The sequence below is a fragment of the Zeus faber genome (assembly GCF_960531495.2).
Source record: "Zeus faber genome assembly, chromosome: 3".
Lineage (NCBI taxonomy): Eukaryota > Metazoa > Chordata > Actinopteri > Zeiformes > Zeidae > Zeus > Zeus faber.
In genome coordinates this window covers 11,863,309-11,877,234 of record NC_137190.1, presented here as the reverse complement: position 1 = coordinate 11,877,234, position 13,926 = coordinate 11,863,309, and the positions used below count along the sequence as shown (strand labels likewise).

The following is a 13,926-nucleotide window of genomic DNA, read 5'->3' as shown; positions in this document are numbered from 1 at the left end:
CAAACGTTTGTTTCTGGCGAGTTTATTAAGCCTTGGATTTGATTGAAGACCAGATTTTTCTTTTAAATGTGGAGTTATTAATGTTTTGGGCCATCTTTCCTGTATGTTTGGTCAAATGAGGTTCTACCGTATGCATACTGTATGTGTGTGTGTGTGTGTGTATATATATATATATATATATATATATATGCATACATATATATACTCCAGGGATTTAAATACATACTGTATATATATCCCTGGATGTCTCGTCAAGGCAGCATCTTGATTTGTGAGCAAAGCGACCACAAGTACAACTAGACCCTCCCTTATCAGCCCTGCATTTTTAACACCTTTCCATTTTAATATATCCGCCCGACTCCCCTGTGTTTTATCTGCTGCCGCTGCTCTCCTTTATCTTCTCTTTGTTCTGGTCCCCTGCTTCATACTTCATACTTTCACGTTCCTCAAACTCGGGGACTTATGGCCCTCTTTTCTACTGGACAAAGAAATACTCATTAACTGGGTGTTTGACTATCATCCATGTTCAGATGTTCCAGTATTCTTAAAAAGACGGGGGCACTTTGTTTGTTTTCTAATCAGTCGATGTGACGTTGGCCTTTTTAATTTCCCAGAAGTCCGGGGCCTAATTGTGCCGTAGCGATGGTGTCGCTGCCCAATCCCCATTCCCTCAGCATCATTAATCAGGAAGCTTGTTTCATTATCAGCTGTAATGGGCACTTCTTGTTTGGCACATATTGATAAGCTATTGCATCAACAGAGCCCTTCATCAAGCCACAGGCAGAGTCACCTGCCTCCCAGCGTCCCACATCTGTTCGCCCTAGGGTGGGGAGGGCAGGCGGCGCTCCAAGCATCAGGCAAAAAAGTGAATAGTTGTGTTAAATGTTATATGTTCAGGCTCCGGAAATCATTTGAGAGTTGCTGAATGCATCATCTGCTGGCCGCAGATTCAACTAGATCCGTCGTCATTAGGATTCCTGGACATGTGTTTGTTAACTGGCTCAATAACAACAGCTAACCGAGAAAAAATATATATAATAAAAAATGAATGAACTATGTCTTTCACGATGCTCGCTATATGATGCTTCTCTGCTTCCCAGTCTCTCTCTCTTTGCTTCGCTTGTGGCATGTGCTGCCATAGCTCCATCTAATGGTTTGTTTGGTATACCTGGTTTCAGGCAGATTGTCTTGGCGTTAGTTTCATTGCTTATTTCAAGCTCCCGTTCACGCCATTCAAGATTCAAGATTCAAGATTTCAAGATTTTTTTTTTTTTTTATGTGACAAATGAAAAATCTTGAAATCTTGAATCTTGAATCTTGAATCTGCATTAAAGCTCTGGGCAGAGTGTTTATTTTTTGGTTGTTCTCTGTTCTCGTTCAGCCTGAAGCCAGAGGAACCTCTCTGTGCTGCTTCACCGTGAGCTGAGTTGACACAGGGGTGAGATGTTAAGTTAGGGCTGGCTGAGCGCACGCTGATATTGAGTACTCTTTCAGAATCATAATATTCCAGAATGCTGTGGCTTCATTTGCATTGGGATGAATATTGATGTAGTTGAATATACAGTATGTACAGTATCAGCCACAACATTAAAACCACTGACAGGTGAAGTGAATAACATTGATCATCTCATTCCAATGGCACCTGTCAAGGGGTGGGATATATTAGGCAGCAAGTGAACAGTCAGTTCTTGAAGTTGATGTGTTGGAAGCAGGAAAAATGGGCAAGCGTAAGGATCTGAGCCACTTTGACAGGACAAAATTGTGATGCTAGACGACGGGGTCAGAGCATCTCTAAAACGCCAGGTCTTGTGGGGTGTTCCTGGTATGCAGTGGTTAGTACCTACCAAAAGTGGTCCAAGGAAGGACAACTGGTGAACCAGCGACAGGGTCATTGGCGCTAAGGCTTATTGATATGCGTGGGGAGCGAAGTTTAGCCCGTCTGGTCTGATCTCATAGAAGAACTACTGATGCATAAATTGCCAAAAAAGTTAATGCTGCTATGATAGAAAGATGTCAGAACACACAGGACATCACAGCTTCCTTCCTATAAGGCTGCCTAGCCTTAGACTGTCCAGAGTGCCCATCCTGACCCCTGTCCACCGCTGACAGGACCTACAATGGGCATGTGAGCGTCAGATCTGGACAGTGGAGCAATGGAAAAAGGTGGCCTGGTCTGATGAATCACTTTTTTTTTTACATCGTGTGGATGGCCAGGTGCGTGTGCATCATGTACCTGGGGAAGAGATGGCACCAAGATGCACTATGAGAAGACAGGAAGCTGGCGGAGGTGGTGTGATGCTCTGGGCAATGTTCTGCTGGGAAAACCTTGGCTCCTGGCGTCCATGTGGATGTTACTTTGAGACATACCACCTACTGTACCTACACATTGTTTCAGACCAAGTACACCCCTTCATGGCAACAGTATTCCCTGATGCCAGTGGCCTCTTTCAGCAGGATAATGCACTCTGCCAGGAACATGACAAAGAGTTTAAGCTGTTGACTTGGCCTCCAAATTCCTAAGATCTCAATCTCATCGAGCATTTGTGGGATGTGCTGACACAACAAGCCTGATCCATGGGGGCCCCACCTCGCAACTTCCAGGACTTAAAGGATCTGCTGCTAACGTCTTGGTGCCAGATACCACAGGACACCTTCAGAGGTCTTGTGGAGTCTATGCCTCCACGGGTCACAGCTGTTTTGGCGCAACGAGGGGGAGCTACACAATATTAGGCAGCTTGTTTTCATATTGTGGCTGATCAGTGAATATAGATGATAGTTATAGATTTAGTTTACACATGCGCATGACAATAGTGAATACCAAGCAAAATGGGATGAGGAAGTATTTCAGCAAAACCCATTGATCAACCTCAAACTTACCTACCGTCACGACAGTTTGATGATTAATCACTTGTGTCAAGCATTAACAGAAAACACAAGATGCTGATAGGCAATCTCGCACGCCGTCAGTTACCAGCACAGTCCGGCACGACCGATGGCAAAATCGTTTAAACGGGAACCGAAGACAATTTCATCATTTCATGATTTCCTTCGCGGTTAAAGTGTGGCTAATTTGCATGTACAATCAAACATCAATTAAGGTACCGAGGCCTGGAGTGCTCCTCATAAGTTCCACGAGAGTACTCAAAGAGGGAAATCAGGTGAACTGCACATCTCTGGTCTACATTTCATTTTCAGCTGCAGGGCAGAGTACAGAGCTTTCTTTCCAACCCTTTTTGGATCAATGTCGAAGGGATCCAATTTCTGAAAAACTGCAGCCTAAATCTCTCTCTCTCTCTCTCGCTCTCTTTCTCTCTCTCTCTCTCTCCCTCTCTCTCGCTCTCGTCAATTCTTGGCATGTGTCCAGGTCAGTCAGCCAATGTATCGGTGGGGGAGGTGTCGATGCAAGTGGATCTCATCTCTCACCCTGGCACAGGAGAGCACAAAGTCAGCGTGAAGGGTGAGCTTCCCCACACTCTCTGTCCAGTTGTTCCACATCCTCTCATTTAAATGCCCCCCCGCCCCGGCAAATAAATGGCCGAGGACTCACCGCTGGCAGCTCCGAAATATCATCATCTTTAAGACAATAATAATGTTGACAATTTTCACGGCATTTTATGCGTTTTATAATTTAGTTCTTTATTCATGTTTATTATCCAGAGAATAATAATGAAATTAGCATTAGAAACAATTCCGAAGAATTATGCAAAAAAAAAATGTTTTTTTAAAAGAGCCATGTGACCAGAATCCAAGAATTGGTGTTGCCTTTGAAATTGGGAATATGGTAAAAACAAATCACCTTTCGTGCAGTTTCTTATTTTCCGTCCATCTGGATTTTTGGTGACATTCGTGGCCACACAGGACCAAAGCACTAGCGTTTCCAGCTCCATTGTCCCTGGTCTCAACTCTGGGGACACGTGCTTCTGTATTGAAGAGAATAGTTAGAAATGTGGCTGAAGTTATAAACATATTTTACAAGAAGTATAGCAATACCTTTCTTAATTAATATACATAATATATATGCTGTAAATCGATTTGTAGGATTTTCAGGCCGAATCTGACCCAATGGCAAGGTATATAAAAAAAACAATGCTGATGGGTAACTGGTGGAACTCTCCTTGTACTGCTTTCAATTTTAAAAATGAAGTTAATTATCAATGCTATAGACATATGCAGTATACCAAGACTAGGAAATCAATTATTGGTTATTATTGGTGGTTCCCTGTAGTTTAATTGGTTAGTAGTTTCAACACTGTAATTGATATTTAGTTACTTAGAATACATTGGGAAATTTGTACTGTCATGGTTAGAGGTGGCTGTCTGACCAAGGAGCTTCTTACTTGCTTCACTCCTTACGAAACAAAGGTTGTCCATAGCGGAGCTTATTCTGATTGCCCTTGTTGGAAAAAGAAATGGCAACCCGATGAAAAGCCATGGCGGATTTGAAATGTTATGCTCATAGTACAGGATCATTAGCACGCATATAACAACCATTAAAATGAACCGCCTTTGCCTGTATGCAATCAATATAACACTGGCATGTTGTTGCAAAAGGTTTCCAGGGAATGTTAAAGTGCTATGAGAAATTATAACCTAGTGCAGTAAAAGAGATATTTCACTGTCTCCTTGTGCTGTAATGATAATTGCCTCGACTGGCCCCAAGAAACTCCATTCAACCAAAGCTCCCACATATCAATCTGTTTTAGATTGTCATCAGCTCCTTTTAATTCCAAGGGTTGTTTATTAAAGAGAGTTGTTTATGCTGTCGAATGTACTGTAATGGCAATTTTACGCCTACTCATAAAATAACCCCCCTGTCCTTTCGCAGTGGTGGCTGTGAACAACCTCAGTTGGCAGACCAATGCCATGTTCCGGCCTTTCGTGGAGGTCAACGCCGTGGGACCGCACCTCGCTGACAAGAAGCGCAAATTCAGCACCAAGACCAAGAATAACAATTGGTCACCAAAGTACAATGAAACATTCCAATAGTGAGTAACCCTGCTCGGCTTGTTGGGGGAGAGCGGGTGGTTTAATTGGGTTACAAGTCCTCGCCGGATACTACCTACTTTGTTTGAAAGCGCAGAGGGGAAGACAGGGACAGTCCTGGGAATGTATTGACTTGTATCTGTTGTGACGCTGTAACTGTGTTCGCTGCGGCGACGGAAATAATCAGCACAGAGTGATCTTCAGACCGCGGGCCGCTGCGACTCTGAGATCAATGCAGGCTCAATGCTGTCGGCGTATGGATTCACTGCCGGCTCCGTCGCTTGAATTTTAAAAAGCCATTAACTTGTGTGGATAATTAGAAAACGGCCTCAAGGAAGGCTTGCAAGGGATAATGGCTCCCACAAATAAAGTCATTTATTTAACGTCCTTAACATGATTGAATTGTATCATCACAGTCACGCCTACACTAAGATGCCCGTTCTCTGCCAAAATATCACCCAGCCAAACTCTTTTACTGGCAAACGTTATGCAGCTATGAGCATGGCAAAATGCCAGTCAGAGCTATTGGTTTGCACTGACAAACAATGGAGTTTTCCAAAATGAGACTTTGTTTATATATATTTTTTTCTCCCTAGAATATGTGTACATGCATATTTGGCTTCTCCTCGTTTACCTTGGGAGTTTTTGTTTGCTTGGGAACTCGGGCATAGAGAGTTCACTAAATATTTATTTTGTTTATTGACACGTTGAGGGTAGATTGATAGTGTTTTTCCATCTACAGTACCACACAATATTATTATGATGACCATTCTCAGGCTTTAAAAGCTTTTTTTAAAAATTTTATTCACCATTGGCATCGATATTGTGACATTTTATACATAATGACTATTTCTACCAACTTTTCGGGATGCCATCTAATGTGCATCACAAAAATATTTCACTGGACAAATTCAGTCTAATAAACGAAATTAAATATTTCAATTTTGTGACTATTGTGGCGATACTAATTTAAGTGGGAAATGACGGCACAACTTCCAAATAAAATATTTTTGTACAATTTTGAGGCTGTAGTAAAAACTCAAGTATGCAGCGTAAAGTAATTATAAAAAAATCCCCAACCTGTTTTTCTTGTAATATTATTTGGTATTATATCGGCCGTTATTCTTCCCGAATATTAATGAACGCAAATCTTTTTTTTTTTTTTTTTCACAGTATAAATGCACATTAGTTAGAATTGTAGTTGCATCTTGTCTGTTGCACACTATCCCGTCTTCTGATCTACTTTCCCTCCGCAGCGTTCTGAGTAACGAACACGGCCCCGAGGCCTATGAGCTGCACGTCTCAGTGAAGGACTACTGCTTTGCCCGCGAGGACCGCATCATCGGCATGACGGTCATCCAGCTCCGGGAGCTGGCAGATAAGGGGAGCTGCTCCGCCAACTACCCCCTGGTGAGGAGCGTCTCCATGGACGAAACTGGCCTCACCATCATGAGGATACTCTCTCAAAGGACCCACGACGAGGTGGCCAAAGAGTTTGTGCGTCTCAAGACGGACACGCGCTCGGCCGAGGAAGTGTCGTAATGGGTTGGGCGGGGCGGGGCGGGGCGAAATGCAGTATCAAAAGAGTTGTGTTGTCTTAATTGTAAGGGAGAGAACGAGAGAGGGGGAGAGAGAGGGAGGGGGAGAGGGAGAGAGAGAGAGAGAGAGAGGGAGCTGTGGAGTCGGGCTCTCGGTAGGAGAGAATGATTGTCCAAAGAGAAAAGGAGGAAGGAGCAGGATTCCCATCTGAGACAGAAAGAGAGCGAGAGAGGGAGAGAGAGAGCGAGAGAGAGAGAGAGAGAGCGAGCGAGAGAGAGAGAGAGAGAGAGAGAGAGAGAGAGTTGTGTTTGTTTTTGTGCATGTGCGTAAAACATCTGTTGGAATGTTCATTTTAAACTACAGTATGTACAAGTGTTTACTTACCGTATGCTTACTATTAAGTACTATATTCTACGAGTTACGTTAACGAGACATAAAAATACTTTTTGTACAACATCTTGTCTTTTTGAACAGAGATTTGTTCCAAGTGCCAAACCAGAGAATAAAAAAAAAAATAAACAAAACAAAAAAGTATATGAATTATGGTGAACTTAGTATGTTTGAAATTTGCTCGATTATTTTGTCCGGTGTAACTCATTCTCTGACCGTGTGGCGTTTTGATCGTTAAAAGAGTCTTTCGTTTGCACCCTGGTTTTTGGCCCCTGACGTTTCTTCACACGGCACTGTTGTGCATGTCCCGTTTCTCGACCATGACTCTCCCATGACTCCACAGTGACCACTGGGCGGGGTCCTACACCCCGGCCTCCAAACTCTTTGTATTTTAAGTCAACCTGAAAAATATCATTTTTTTTAACAAATGGTGATGACTGCTATGTAAACCTTCATAGGTGTTTGTAATTTTATAACCATGACAACAATAACAGCCTCCAGTGCTAGCTGTCTTAGCAGAAAGGATGGAAATGTGTTATACTTTTTCTCTTTTTACTTTCTTTCCGTCGCTTTCTCCATTCCTCTTTGGCCATCAGCTTCCAGCCTTTCTGAATGACCACTGTGAACATGAGCTTTGGAAGGCAAGCTTACATTACATTGCTGACAGTTTGATATTGTTGTTTCATATTTTACGATAACTTTGTTCCTAAGAAACTGCCAAAGTTATATAAAATGTTTGTACAAAAGCAACCCATTACCTATATGAAGATATAGTATATGTACATGTGATCTATTACTTTTTCAATGCTAAATATATGATTGTTGATAGGGTGGTTATAAGATTTTATTTTTTGATTTCTTGTGAAGCTGTTAACCAATATGAGAGTTGCACATGTTACTTCACACATTAGTTAAATCAGCTTCTGTCATCGGATTTATTTTTCATCATGAAGGAAAGAGTCTAACATTTGGTAAATATGCAACATTCCTATGTATTGCACTGATGGCGAATTGTATGTCATGTAAATATATTTAGTGAGATATTGTACAAAAGTCTCAGTTTCTTTAATGCGGACAAAAGCATAAGCGTATAGAATACAATCTGTCCTTCCGTAAATTGCCATATTTGTAATTAATGAGTATTAACATTTGGAAGGTTTACTGCGTTACCGTCTCAGTAAATATTTCACCCATGGGCGTGCAAGCTATGATCCTGAAGACCTACTAGACCTCCTTGGTTATCGAACAATGGGTTGGCTCTCTAAATTGGAAATGTGCCTCCTTTTGGTGGTTAACCTTGAAAACTTGAATTACTATAATGATCCTGGGTTCTGAGGTAAGTCACTGCACCCTCAAACCCAGATGGCAGCAAATGTTATTCCCTTCAGATCCCAATGCAGAGACCAGGCATGAAACTCAAATGATTTATTCGAGTTATAGACTCTTTATTGGTCACGAGCCAACATATCTCATCACCTAAACTAGGGCATTATCAGTCCAGACAGAGTTGCTCTATTTGTCAATGTCAAGTAATTGTCTTTCCGATGGCGCCCTAGCTCAGCTAGGGAGAGGAGAGAACGACAGGAAAAAATGAGTGTGATGTAAGAGAGAAGGGAAAAGAGATTGGAATAAAGAAAGCAATGAGCAAGAAAGAGTGTGAGAGAGGTGGAGATATTAGGCTCTTTTAGCTTGGATCTTTGGTTCTTTCAATGCATATCCTTAAACCAGGAGTGATAACGGTGCCTAAAGCTAATAAGCTCAGATTTTCTCAAATTACACGAAAAGTCTTCAGCTGGGAATGTAATTTTGTGTATGGATGTACGCATGTACATGTCATGTAGAGTACTGAGCTGGACCACGGCCAAATGGAGAGACGTGCCAAAATGTAAGTATATACAACTTAGACAAGAATATACTATGACTAATATCATAAAAAATATATATTATTCAGCCATTTAGGAAAAAAATAAACATCCCGGTGAATTTTCCTGGATGGTTGGAGCCTTGCTTTACTGCTAGCAGGGCTTCCCTCCATTTTACCCAGAGCAGAGGTCTGTCTTGGGGAAGAACTGATGCATACTGCAGAGGAGCTGCCAAGATGCCTCATCTATCCTTGACCTCTGGAACCCTCACCTCTCATTTGCATATCGCCAATTCCTCCAGCATATGGCTGTGGCCATCATCAGCACACTGCAGAAGGTACATTGTGACCTCAGACAATAGGTAGTCTCTAATTGATAGCGGGTCTGTAATTGTGTGTGTGGGCTCTTTTGTGAAGAGAAACAGAACATAAGAAAAGAACTGCTAATTAGCAGAAAATGTTGACAATTTGCATAAAGAACACAAACAAAATTAAAGTCGCTGACATTGGCTTCTGGGGTTTGTCCCAAAAAGCCAATTCCACATAGTCAAGGTTCCTGACTAAGACAAATACTGTCACGGTTGGCTTGTTTCGCCACTGTGGATATGGAAGAAATATGGAATATGGAACATTTGAATATCTTCCTTGTCTGATATAAGTCCATACCCCAACCGTTAGTCAGCTACATAACTGCACATAACCTACTACCTTCTTCATGCAGATATATACGAAGAATAGTGCACAGGATGGAACACATCTTTGGCTATACATTTTTGTTAAATGTTTCACTCATCTCAACTACTAAGCAGCCTGCAGCTGGCTGGCATGCTTTGTATGCAATTTCAACAACACATGCTGGAATATACCCATATAAAGAAAACTCCAGCTAGACACTTTCATTCATGGTAAATATATTTCCATTATTTAAGTTGGGAAGCCCAATGTGATCGAAGTTTACTTGAAGTTAATTTAACTATTAAAGTATAACTCAAGCCTTATACTCAGCCTTATATTATAGTGTTCATCCATTGATAAATAATGTGCCACAAGCTTTTTTTTATACTACCTTTGTTTAATAACACATTCTGTTGCTCCTGCACCTAATTATTTGATGCAGGATGTAAACTCTCTTTAAGTATTCTGATCTTGTACCATCTCCCCTGTACAAGCCAGCTTTTCCTCCAAAACCCTCAACGTCGGCTCCGCAGCCTCTTGAATAAATGTTTTCTACTCTTGTCACAGAAATATCTCAATCTAACGCATCTCAATCGTGCCTAATTTTCCACCTCACCTCTGCTGTAATTTCACACCCACAGTGATTTCCTTTCTTCATGCCTAAGCGACAACAGTACTTCCAGTTCAACTGCTTCACAGTGGGTCGGCCAAACTTCTACCCGCCCCCTGTAGTAAGACAACTCGAACTTCATCCCTCCAAGGCGTCCCTCTCCGCTGGCTTGCAGCTATGTTCTGAATTGAAATTCTACTAGAACTACGTATATTATTTATCAGCAAATAACCAAGAGGTACAAGAGTCATAGATCCTTCGCTACACTGGAGAATACTGCCTGGCAAGTCCTGACAGATACATATTCCTTATGAAATTCAAAATTCTGAGTGAATTCTGTAATATATTCTAATACAGAGGGCAGCGAGGTTGACACATAATTTAATAGTTCCTAATTTGCAAGACGACGATGCATCATTGACAGGACCTTCAGGGAAGGGACATCAACTTGCCATCTGTGTTGCGAAGCAATGTGGCCAACTGTCTACCACAAACACCCAACAGACCTGAGTTTCCTGTGTCCTTCACACCAATGTTTTTTTTTTTTTTTCCTTTTTTTTTTCTCTCATCATTATTTATCCAGGGAAGATTGATGGAGCACACCCTCAAGGGAGAGCAGAGCATTACTCATTCACTGCACTGAGTTTTTCTTCCATTTGACCCAAAAACACAAACTAACAAACTTTCATTCGTTGGCTCTTTTTTCTGTGTCATGTTTTCCTTATTGCACACATGCATGTAGGCAATAAGTTAGGTTATCTACAAACTGTGTAAATAAACTGTATTTAATGAAAATTGTCAATTGAATGCAGGGGGGGATGTAAAAACCTTGCTTAAGACGACTCACGTCCCAGTAATTAAGACATTTCTTGTGTGCGTGTACTTACTTTTGAGTAGACTTAAAAGTTAGACTTGAAAAAATTTCAAGTCTGTCATTTTACTGTTACTTGCATATGTGTGTACTAATATATACACTATGTGTTGTATTTTTCTCATTTTAACAATCATCAATTGCTAACAAGTGCAATTACAATTTTACACACCTTACATCTGCATTTTTGTTATTGCTGCCAATAAGGTAATGGTTGGTCGTCTGCTGGTCCCAGTCATTTTCCATTTAGCCATACGTACAGTATGCAGTGCATCGGATGAAGTTAATACCAAGTACATGCGTTAAAACATGTGACTGTAAGTAATGCTGCTTCATATGTTTCTGTGTTTTCTGTCCATCTCTGTCTCTTCCATCTGTGTTTTCTGTCTATCGGGCTATAGGAGTCGCAGCCGCTTGACTGTCATATTGTGTGATTTGTCAAATGACAGGAGAGTGTCCCATGTATGATGCGCAGAAGACACATCATACAAACTTCATGATAGCCTCTCCCTTCTTATCCCGCCTGTTCTTGACTCCACCACCCGATGCGCGCCTTCTTTTTGAATTTTACAGTTGGCAGACTAACAGTAGGGTCACACCGCCGGCGACAGGGCTGCAGCGTGAAGCTGAGCAGCTCTCGTTTCGTCGCCATATGATCACACCGCCGGCCACGGGGCTTCTGTGCATCTAGGGTTAGTGGGCGTGTCGGCTCAAAAAGTTACTGGCTGGTGTGTGCGCGCCAAACATTCAAACCTCTCTCTCCTTTTCTATATTTAACATACTTTATATAGATACAGTAGATGGGGCCGTGCCTACATAGTTTTCTGTTAATAAGGTGTAGTTTGCTTACTTACTTACTTAGCAAACTTACTTACGAGCGCCGTTTGAAATGCTTTGCAGCCTGGCGCTTTGCAGCGCCCCGTCACCGGCGGTGTGACCGTACCGTTACGCGTTGACATCCCATGATGCCATTGTTCACTCTCCAAGACGCATTGTCACACCAAGCACCTTGTGACACTATGGCCCAGAATCCTGACTCTACCAGAACACACTACCGGTACCACTACAGAACTACACTAATGTACAGTAGAGAACTGGCAATCGAAGAGCAACGGTTTTGTGAGGTCAGTATCTACAAGGTCTGTCTGAAAGACGTGGCTACAATCTTAATCTGTAAGAGTTGCGACAATATTTATGTTATGAAATGGCAGCCACAGGACGGAACTCTAATGTCATTCTAAACTACATCAATTATTGCAAAGCACAACGTCCTCGGGACATTTCTAGAACATATTCAATGTTATTTTGCAACGTGTGGTTCTGCACTTACTATATTATGTCTTTTGTCACATTTTGAGACCAATACTGAACATTAATATTGCGTAACTGTGGCCATGTTTTGCTTGGATGCTAGAGCCATGACGGGTCACTTAAATGTTCCCTCCCTAGGCTGGCCTCATCAGATAGATTACATTTCAGTTTGACACAACGGGATGCAATATTTAATTTGTCCCCCCCAAATAATGTAAGCTAAGATAATGCAAAAAGAAATAAATAAATTAAATAGTTGTTGTGCTATATCCTTAGGTCAAGTGAATAAGAAGTTTAAGGATGCATGCACATGGAAGTGTTTTAACAGCTTATATCTCAGTAGGTGACACATACTGTATACTTAGCTTTGTGTAAAGTAGTGAATCATCAAGCATAATCTTAGCCGTTTACAAAGTAAGATTTTCTGCCCAGTCTATTATAGTCCATTATTCTGTCTCTCCAGGATTTTTGGTATTGGTGGTAAAAAGAGCAGCTTTCTCAACACTTTTTAAGTATTTTTTTGTTTAGTTAGTGTTAGTTTTTTTTTTCTTTTTTTTTTACAATAAATTTGCGGGAATTAGCAAAAATTGCAAGCCAAATTGAGGAATGACAGGTCACATGTTATCACTTTCTATGATAACACACATACAGCATATCAGAGAAACAAGAAATATTTGATTAAATATATTTCATTAAAAACCCTTTTTCTTTTCTCTAAACACCAGCAACCATGAGCTTACAGTTATAACAAAAGAAAACTTGAATTCCAAATAAATCAAGTGCTGACTCTGCCAGTGATGTATGCTCTGTCTTACTGGAGAAAGGCCGACAACAATTGCTGTGTACCATAAGTATACCAGTATTCGGTTCCTCTCAGAGTCTATATCCAGATTGTCCCATTCCTCTTACCCACACAACTCTTCACTGTGACAGGTTGCTTACTCCTCTGCACTGTTGCGCCTCCCCACCTCCTCAGTCTCCTTTTCTGCTCTTTCTGACTCAATAGATTTTCTCACGCCATATGCCTGCCAAGGTCTGTCTGTGTTGGAGTGTATGCACATGCATACAGTATACATGCTGTAATGATATGGAAATTGCAATTGTAAATATTAGACTGCATCTTGTTGGATGAGTGTAAGTTCATTATGTATGCACCGCCTGTCCTAGTGGGTGTGCTTGTGTTCGTGTGTGTGTGTGTGTGTGTGTGTGTGCGTGTGTGTCTGTGTGTGTGTGTGCATTAAAGCTCTGCCCTCTTTCCGTCATCAGTCCAATTCCGTCATCCTCAGTGTAATTACAGCAATCTGTGTCTCGGTGGGCAATGGAGGCTGCTCCTGCTTCTGCCATTAAATACAGCGAAGCTGCGCTAACAGCCACTATGGGATGGCGAGAACGAGCCATTAAACACAAAGGGAGACACTGTAGTTGTTTGAGCAAAGAGGAGAGGACAACTGTAGCAGCGCCAGCTTGGATCCTATAGTCACTTGAGCAAGAAGATGGCTGCGATGACCTCTCCAACAACAGTGCGGATAGATGGGATGTCGGCACCGTGCAGTAAAAGCCACAGCCCGGCCCTAGGATCAATGAACGCCGCCATGGCCTGACGGGTTTAGAACGCATATGATGAAGGGGGAGGGACAGTGAGCGGGAGTCCAATTTTTAACATTAGATACAGCAAGGTACAGCATC

General features: G+C 41.8%; 1 protein-coding gene across 1 annotated transcript in view; it reads left to right on the top strand.

Moving 5' to 3' along the window:
• Positions 1-6,525, top strand: part of unc13c (unc-13 homolog C (C. elegans)) — a gene marked incomplete at both ends in the record, with an annotated part of 116,851 nt that extends 110,326 nt beyond the window's left edge. The window contains 3 exons of the mRNA XM_079997408.1: positions 3,365-3,457; positions 4,826-4,985; positions 6,240-6,525. Coding sequence (XP_079853534.1) covers positions 3,365-3,457; positions 4,826-4,985; positions 6,240-6,525 — 539 coding nt within the window. The remainder of the gene's footprint in view (positions 1-3,364; positions 3,458-4,825; positions 4,986-6,239) is intronic.
• Between the last annotated feature and the right edge of the window lie 7,401 nt (positions 6,526-13,926).